General features: G+C 52.2%; 1 protein-coding gene across 1 annotated transcript in view; it reads right to left on the bottom strand.

Annotated features, from left to right (window-relative positions):
* Positions 1-6,692, bottom strand: part of LOC104547036 (mitogen-activated protein kinase 13-like) — a 10,524-nt gene extending 3,832 nt beyond the window's left edge. The window contains exons 1-6 of the mRNA XM_010192585.1: positions 6,382-6,692; positions 3,181-3,310; positions 2,753-2,811; positions 1,619-1,727; positions 580-609; positions 72-119 (exon numbers count right to left, since the gene is read on the bottom strand). Coding sequence (XP_010190887.1) covers positions 72-119; positions 580-609; positions 1,619-1,727; positions 2,753-2,811; positions 3,181-3,310; positions 6,382-6,500 — 495 coding nt within the window. The 5' untranslated portion in view covers positions 6,501-6,692. The remainder of the gene's footprint in view (positions 1-71; positions 120-579; positions 610-1,618; positions 1,728-2,752; positions 2,812-3,180; positions 3,311-6,381) is intronic.
* Between the last annotated feature and the right edge of the window lie 2,656 nt (positions 6,693-9,348).

Below are 9,348 nucleotides of genomic sequence, written 5' to 3'. Positions count from 1 at the left end.
GATCCCGGCTGCCAGAGCAGCTCCATGAGCTGATAACGCTACGTGCTGCAGTGTGGGGCTTTTCCACCTACCTTTAGCTGACAGTCTTCATTCACAGCCAGGTTGCCTGGCTTCAAGTCCTACAACAGACAAGAGCAGAATAACAAGGATATTTGGATTTGCAAGGCATCAAAACGAGCCTCAGCCGAACCTCTGCTCGCCTTTGGTGAGGTCCCATAGCATGTCCAGTATCGATACAGCAAAGCCACTGTACCTGCTATACTGTACAGATTTATTTACTATTTTTTCTGGAATAATTTTAATTCAAAAAGAATCATCAAATGCTTCACAGCTTGCCAGAAAATACAGCATTTCCTCAAAATGCTGCACAAGTGAGCAAATCCAGACACATACAGGGTGTGGGAAAGGAAGGAAGGAGGATGCCAGAGGGACCTTAGAGCAGACGAGGCTATTGGTGAAACGATGTTTAGGAATTTATTAACTTAAATAAAATTTATAATAAAGCAAATAAAAAATAATAATAAAGCAGTGTTTCTCCTAAACAGACAAAAATCAGAGCAAGAGCACCCATGAACTTACCCTGTGGATGATGCCAGCTGAGTGGATGTACTGCAAGGAAAAGAGAAGTCACAATGTGAGCACCAGAGGCAAGACTTTCTGTTCTCCAGCAGAGAAACAAGAGCCACGAACAAGAACTGGCCGAGAAAATGACTCTGAGCCTGCAGCCCTCAGGACAAAGCTGGAAAAGAAATCTCTGCACACCATTTCTGACAGCATTTGCAGTTACGTTGCTGCTTCAAAGAGGAGGCTCAGAGCCAAAGAGGAGACCTGGAGCAACAGCTCCTTAGGGCAAGTGCACTGATAGCTTCAGACTATCAAAGGCATCAGGGTTACAGGTAGGAGCACAATCAGTAGATGACATGAAAACTGTGTTGGTTTGGGTGTTAAAAAAAAATCTTATCATCGAAACACCAAATTGGAAATCAGATTTGAGTTGCAGGAAACAGCTACGTGGCTTTTGTCACAGCAGATAAACCTTCTGTGTGCTCTTCCCCCTTTATTTGAACTGCAGATAACGGCGGTCTGGGTAAGGTGTTATTAAGGCTCATTAGTGCCTGGAAGGCGCTGCTCTGGCTCCAGTGGAGGATGCTATGGAGGGCAGCAGTAAGACATCATCTCCGCATCCCAGGGGTTGCCGTGGGGGCTTTCTGCTCTCCCAAAGCCAGCTACAGCAGCACGTCCCTTCCTTTCTCTGTTAAATAGAAAATCATCCCCTCTGGCTTCTCCCCTGAGAGCCTCTGATAGGAATTCAGCAAAAGCTCCAGCCTCTACCTCTCTATGCAGAGTTTTGTGAAGGGTTTGGGTGAGACACAACTGCTGCCATGAAAACCCATTGCGAGATCATGTTAACACCCCACTGAGTGACATGAACGAGCAGTCGTTTTATTGGTGTGTGCTGGAACAAGAGCAGTTCAACAGCAAATATCCCTTCTCAGGGGTGCCATAAACCCCCAAATCTTGCAAGGCAGCACTGGAAGGGGGGTTTAGCTATGGCCAGCCCAGAGGTGACGTGCAGAGGAGACACAGGGAGACACTAAACTCCTCCAGACCCACCTACCTTCAGCCCCTTCAGCATTTGATAGACCAGGTACTGGATCTTTTCATCACTGAATTCGTGTCCCATGATCTTTTGTAAATCTGTCCGCATGTACGGCATCACCAGGTAGCTAAAAGGCAGTAAGACAAGGCCCTGAGTCTAGGAGAAAAACATAGGGAACCAGACTAGCCTTGGTCTTCATTTTAGCTTGCTTTAACTAAGACGAGTTGTTGCGATGATGTTCCTGGCATAGCCTGCAGTGATGCTCTCAAAATCACCCTTTCTCCTCCCCTCAAATTGGATATCTGATGTCAAGTAAGAACAAGGATCTCCAGACTTTAACGATCTTTAATTAGCTTCCTTTAGACCTCAAGTGATGTTCAATTCCGGACGGCCTCACGCCATCTGGGAGCTGAAACACGCACGGCTTTGAAGAGCCTTGCAAAAGTGCTGTGTCAGCTCCCAAATTTATCTTTATCCAGCCCTGCCTTGGAAGACAACATCTAACTTCCTGCAGTCGTCCTGAGACTGCTAATGAGCTGATGGTCTTCAGCACGAGCTGCTCCCAGAGCCCTCAAACACTTCTGCAGGCTGCTAAACACCCGAACCGAAAACCCAAACCCAGGCGCACGCCGCTCGTGCCCAAGGGAAAAGGATTCATCCAACCTGACCATCGCTACCGGAATGCGAAATGCCAAAAACCCCAGCCAGAATCATGATGGAAAGCAAGCCAAGTCGTTAAAATGCTCAGTTTCATTACCCCAGGGCCTGATGAACACAATTCTCCCATTCTGGGTGCAGCCTCTTGGCTCTGCAGGCCCACAGGCCATGCATGGATCACGCTACACGTGACACGTCGTGATGTACACGTCATGTCACATGTGGAGCCTCACACTACATACACTGGTCCATATATAGCGTGTTCTCCCAGCTGTGAGCATGGCATGGCATCTGTGTTTATGTATTCGGGGTGTTTCAGCCGTGGGAACTGACTTGTGCTTTTGATTCTCCTCGTTATTTAGGGATTTATGGCTTTAGTCTGACCCCTTTCAGCTCAGTCTGTTGGGCTGCACCCCAGACCTCATCCTGCTGCTATCACCACTGCCCTGAGTCACGGCTGGGTCAAGACAGAGTGAAAGCAAACTCCAAACTTACAAGTCCTGGAATCCGTGGTAGGAGGGGGCAGAGGTGAAGACATCAAGCAGCCCGATGACCTGATGGGGAAGAGAAATCCACGTTTAAACCCAGAGAGCATTTGCCATGCAGGTGGGACTCCATCGGCACACGGGAGAGCACCGAGGGCTCCATCCGAGGAATGCCAGGACTCCTCGCTATGCCACGCAGCTGCTTTTCCTCTTACTAACACATGGCAGCACCCATTACACATCTGCTCCCAGCACCCATTACACATCTGCTCCTGCCCGGTGCCAACTGGGCGCAGCAGACAGCGCTCAAGCCCCGGGACTGCCCACGCGTGCCAGCATCAGGACGTCTCAATTAAAACAGAGGTGATGCCACCAGGAAGGGCTTGCACCAAGGAAAACCCCCTTATTTCATCAGGAAAGGAGAAATCGAGGGCTTACGTTCTCGTGCTGCATGTGCTTCAGCAGCATGAGCTCCCTGTACGCTCTCTTGGCAAAGATCTCGGACTGGAAGGGGCGGCAGAGCTTCTTGATGGCCACTTTCTCCCCGGTCTTCTTGTCTGTGGCTGAACTGCAGCGGACAAATAAAAACCAGTTCAGACATCAGCAGGATGTTTTACCAAAGTTTGCCATACCAAAGGTCTTCTAGAGGAGAGCTGATGCTGGAGATAGGAGCAGGACGGCAATGAAAGGCTCTTTGGTCTTTCCCCATGGCACACACAGACGTTGTCCTGTGTGATTTCGGGCAGCAAATTGCAGCCCATGCTCTTCTGAGGACATGGGGGACACCAAGCAAAGGATCAGTGGCTCCTCTTTATTATTTATTATTATTAAAGCAAACAGAGCTGTGAGAAGAGAGAAATGAATGGCTGAAGGCCGAGATTGGGTCTAACTCTGCCTTCTCCTTCCCTAACGCGGGGGGAATAAAGCAATTTCTGCTCTGCCATCTGCCCGGAGGTTTTTGTCTTTTCAGGTCCATCAGTCGCCTTCGCTGTGTTCTGGAGCAAAGGAAGTGGATGCTGTGCACTGGAAATTCAGGCTGCTGGAATGGATCCTGCATTCGGGAGCTTTGATGCTATGCATACGCTTCTGTGTGCAGGCAGGTCTGGCCAAAAATGAGAGTCTTTTAAGGCTGATGAAAGCAGCCGTCGCTGGAGACACGACGAGTTATTCCCTCTGGTCACATTCGCCGTTTGTGGCTGGATGGGGCCATCCCACGACAGCTCCTCTGCTTCTGGAGGCTCCTTGGTCAGGTCTGACCAGCCAAGAAGAGCAGAGGGAGGTCTCTGTATGATTGCTGTAATGTGGGATTCTTGGTGGTGTTTCCTGAAGGTCTCAGCCCTTCCTTTACCCCTCCAAGAGGTTTTTTCTCCTGCTTCCTTCTCCGCAGGGATGTGCGATTCGCCCCAGCAGTGCCAGGCCACAGCTCCTTCCTCAAGGCTCCCAAAGGACCAGAGATGAGGAGGGCAGGGACCATAAAGCCGTAAAGCAGAGGACGCGTCATCGTGACCTCCAGGGCCATCGCAACAAACAGGGAAATGCCACCCGTAACAGCACAACCAAAGGGTGCGTTTCATTTGGTGTAGGGAGGAGAGGTGGGAATATTCCCCCGTGCGTGGCTTTCCCCTTGGTTCAGTGCCAGGGAGGGGTTACCAGTTCCTCAAAGCAAATCTGGGAAGCCTCTTGCAGCTTTCTCCGTGGTCAGCCACAAGTGATCAGTTGTGGTTCATCCTCCATCGGTCCGGGCTATCAACGGCTCCCACCAACCTCCCCAGTGCCATTGGGAAATCTCTTGGCCACCACGATCCCTTCCAGTCGCTCCAAGCTGTGGGTGCCGAGAGCCGACACATCCTTGGGCAGCTTCATTTCGATGGTGATTTCATTAATCCATTGAGATGGGAAAAGCAAAGGGAGCGCTGGAAGAGCTCCACGAGGCAGCCACAGCACTGAACACGGCCTGGGCTGTGTCAGGAGGACGGGGAGGAGATGTCTCGGCCTTAGGACTTCAGTGGGAGGTGGCAGAGGGGACAGCACAGTGGGAGGCTTCTGAGGAGCCAGGGAAGAGGAAGGGACTGAGACCATGGAGCCAAACCAGGGCTGCAGAACCACCATGAGCCCAACCAGCTCCCGAGCCCAGCACAGGGTTAATGAACGGCTGAAATTTGGGGTGACCCCAGGCAGGCAGATACCAGCACCGGAGGGCTCTGCAGACTCCTCTCCCACAGCTCCATTCAGCTCCAAGCCGAATCACAACAGATTTTGGCAGAATTAACGAAGGAAGGAACTCGTCTTTGCTGTTTTGCCCGAGGTGGTTCCTCAGCTGCTCAAGGAGGGGGAAAAATCCGAATAATGCTGCGACAGGAAAAGCTTCCCAGCGATTCCCAGCAGAGGACAGCAAATCCACACGCTCCCACCTCTGCTTTCTGCAGGAATCCACCAGACCCTCGCTGCCCATGGACACCCCGGACCTGGGCTGGTTCACAGCCACCCCTCCCTGCCGAGACCTCCCCTGGGACCACTAAAGTATTGATGGCTGGTTTTTTTTTTGGAGGACGAGGAAACTTTGGACGGATTTCTCTTCCCTTTCTCGTCCTTGTCTTTATTTTCGTTTACTCTTCCTGCTTCCTTATGCTAAACCCCATAAAACACTGTGCAAATACCAAAAAGGCCAAGCCTCATCTTGCTGGATTTTGCAGGACTCATTTAAGCCCCTCAGAAGCTGAAACGCACCTGGACAGCAAAGTGGGGAAAGGAAACACTGGGTGCCCCTCTGTAAAGAGGACAAGGACACAACCAGGACCTGGAGCTGTGACAGAGAGACTTTACCCAATGTCTACAGCAGGGACACACCTCCTGCTCGATATATTTATTATTTTTTTTAGCTCGGCGTGTTAAGAAACAAGGGCTCCGTTCAGGTGCTATCAATGGGCTGCTTCATGTTTAACCTTTCCCGAAGTCGCCCGGCTCCTCCCGCTCGCCAATGTAAACGCAGCGAGGTCCGACTGCCGCTCGCTCTCCCCGCAGCCGCCTGTGCCCGGCGGATGGAGGATGCTGCTGGGTTATCACCCACCCAGAGGGAAACCCCAGCCCACGACTCGTCCTGGTTGATGGTGATTTCATCTATTTGATGATTTCAAGCTGGAAGCAGCATCGAGGCTGCTTGGAAGCAGTATCATTGCTGGGCCCAGCACCGGCTGCCTTGGAGGAAGCAGCAAGGACACCCTGCAGCCACCTCTGTCCCAGCACCCTCCTCCATTATCACTTCAGACACCCAGGTATACGCTGCCAGATCAAAATCCTCCCTTTGTGCCAACTCAAGACCAAGGCAGCTTGGAGGCTGCCTGACCCCCAACGCTGAGCTGACACCCAGCAGCTCTGGCCCTCCTGCCTAAAGATGCCCACCAAGGTGAGCTCGGGTGGGAAACTTTCCCCTCAGAGCCCATCCAGGGCGAGCACAGGAGGAAACATCTCAGTTCCTCCAAGTCTCCAACCCGCTGGAGGCTGGAGCAGGAGGCAAAACCGCCTTCATCCCACATGCAAATGGCCTCTCCTAATGGAGGGGTGCCGACAAGCACCTCCTCGTTTCCCCCCCGGCGCGATCCTTTAAACACCCCCACCTCACCCCACTGCCCATTCACTCACCACACCGAGCCGTAGGCTCCGGACCCCACGGGGTGGAGGGCCGTGTATCTCCTGGGCAGCTCCCACAGCGTCTTGTTCACCTCCTGTCTGTAAAAGCCTCTTCTCCTTGCGATGTTCATCGCCCGGCGGGTGCGGGACTGCCACCCCCCCAGAGTACCGGAGTACGGGAGGGCTCCTGGGGTGAGACGGGGACAGCGAGGCCTCCTGTGCAGGTCCGTAAGGCTCTAATGCGTTTCCTTCTCTGTTTTCAGGTGTTGCCAGCGTGAAGGGACATGTCTTTGGGCCCTCCCTCCGCCTCCACATTGGAGGAGGTGAGGCATCAGGTTTCTTGACACGCCTTGGGCTCCTACAGGTGCCTCCGCTGTGGGTGCTGAGCACCCAGCCCCAGCCACACCTCCGGGAGCCCCGCTGTCACCCTCGGCTGGCACTGTCCTGCTGCCAGCGGGGTCACCAGCCCAGAAATGTCCTCGTGGGGCTCCGAGGGGGTCTCGTGAAAGCCCCGCTCTGGACGGGCGGATGAGTAAGGCCTCGTGGAGCTGGGGAATCTGGGGACAAGCCACAGCGCCTCGTCAGACGAGCGGGGACATTCTTCTCTCCAGCTGATGGAGGACAGCTCCAGCTCGTGACGAGGGACACCAAAATGACCGAGGGAGCGGTGGCGATTTTCAACAGGGCTGAGGGGCTCCACCTTCATCCAGGTGAGTGCAGCAAGGAGCGAGTTTGAACCCAAACCATCCTGAATCTCTGCTCTGGTCAGGTCTGACCCCTTCTCAGGTCCCCTTCTTGGCCAGCACCAAGCCCCCATTCACCAGCACCACACCAGAGCAGCCATGAGATCCGTTCCTGGTAAGCAGGGAACTCCTTGATATTTTGCTCCGAATTCAGGAGGCTCAGGTGGGGACACAGGCACATCCTACACTTTCCAAAGGAAGTGACTAAGCTGGACCTTACCGAGCCAGCCCGGCTGCTCACGCCGCGCTCGACCCTGCCCAAAGGTGATGTCCCTGCTCCGAGCACATCTGTCAGCAGGGTGAGCCACGTTACCTGGTAAATAGGAATTTATCTACTTATCAGAGAAATCTGGCATCTATCAGATACCAGAAAAAGCACCACCAGGGTTTTAGGGAAGATTCATTTTATCTGCTCACAGGCATCACTGCAACGTGTGTTACCCTTCAAACAGCCACGGCGAGGTCTGCTGGTTTACAAACCAAACCAGGGACGTGGTGCTGCAGCAATATTTAACCTTGCTTATGCATCCACGGCTAAATAAGCCCTGGCTACAGCAACGGCGCAGGCAGGAAATAAACCGAGGACTGGTGCTATAAATACACCTGTGAGCAATTGGCTTTGCTGCAAACCCTCCCGGTACCCGGGGAGCGTGCACCTCGTTTGTCATCGTGCGAACGCGGCTCTTGCTCAACGACGTGCGCACACGCCGGTCATCGGCGCACAATTAGAGCCTGAGTATCTGGGGCATGTTCTTGGCTGTAGAAAGATGAATTAATTGAAGGGACTGATTCAAATCGAACAGGAAACCTTGGGTTATGTAAACTGATTTTGGAGGTGTACTTTATTTTATCCCCCAATCCAGTTCTTGCTGATATTAAGGTTTCACAGCTCTGCTCGGTCTCTCTTCTGAGCGAACGGCACCAATACACAGCTCGGAAAATCTCCACTGATGCTCCTGCTCCCATCCACACCGACTCGATGGCAGCTGCACAGCTAAAAACACCCTTTTAAATAGCAAACACCAAGCAGTGCTACAGGGGAAACGCACCAAAACGCTGCTCTGCTGTGTTGAAACTCAACAGACAAGTGGTTCTCCTGCGTGCAGTGCCCGTGGTCAGACTCTGAGTGAGTTTTGCAGCAAAGGATTCACTGGGGACGCACAAGGACACAGCCCCGGTGGCAGCAAATGTTGGTCCCCCCCATCCCAAACGACGCGAGGGAGAAATTCCCACCCTGCAGCGCGAGAGGTTCGCAAGCACCATCAGCGCAGTAAATCTGAAAAATAGGTTTTATTTTTAACCAGTGGTATCGTGACATCTTATCTGGCATAACCGATTACAGCAAAATTCATGGGTAGAAACCAAAGGGCAGATCTCGGCTTCGAAGGGCGTCCTCCTGCGGCGAGGGCGGGGAGCGCAGGGCCTCCGAGCGCAACGTTCCCAGTCTCACACACACACACACACACACACACACACGGACGACTAGATCCTTAAAAATCTCGAGCAATATTTCCGCATGAAGTCACACTGTAGCATCTACACAGAAAACGGCCGATAAAAATAATCTCGCTGTAGGTTTACATAATGTATCTACATTTTTCCTTTGAATACCCGGACTGCTGGTCCGGCAGAAACAAAATAAAAGGGAGCTTTTCTGTCTCGATTTCGTTGGGCTGAGGAGAGTTTTATCCCAGAGCATGAAATGAACGCTCTCTTCATCTCACCCAGACCTTCCTTACGTCTTTGACCTGAAGAGATCACCGGAAAGCGGCCCAGGAAGAAGCGATGGCTTTGTCGTCCGTGTCCCATCCCTTTGTGCTGCCTCTTCAAACTCGGGGTAAAAAAACCCTACAAACAGTTCCCATAACAAAAGTACAAAATACTGCAAAAGCCTCTCTCCTCTCACACGCACGGGTACGGTGTCCACACAGGATGCCTGCGACAAATCAACGGCTAAAAACACCTCTGCAAGTCCCAAAATGGGGCTCCTGAGCTCCCCAGGTGCGGCTCCAGCACAGAAAAATGCTGAGAAGCCTCCCTCGCCAGCTCTGGGCATCGCGCAGAGTCCTGGAAAATACAAAATATCTGAACCATGGCTGCATTCAGACTTACTCCCTTTTCACGTTTCCTCAGGCAGAGATCAACCTGCTAAAAAACAGCCAAGAAGCTCTTGTTTCAGAGGGTAAAAAAAAAACCTCTAGTAAATGTTAGTTTTACATATATATTTATATATAAA

This window comes from Mesitornis unicolor, unplaced genomic scaffold, assembly GCF_000695765.1.
Source record: "Mesitornis unicolor isolate BGI_N332 unplaced genomic scaffold, ASM69576v1 scaffold40009, whole genome shotgun sequence".
NCBI lineage: Eukaryota > Metazoa > Chordata > Aves > Mesitornithiformes > Mesitornithidae > Mesitornis > Mesitornis unicolor.
Note: the sequence above shows the minus strand (reverse complement) of the source record. Positions and strands in the feature narration are given on the sequence as shown.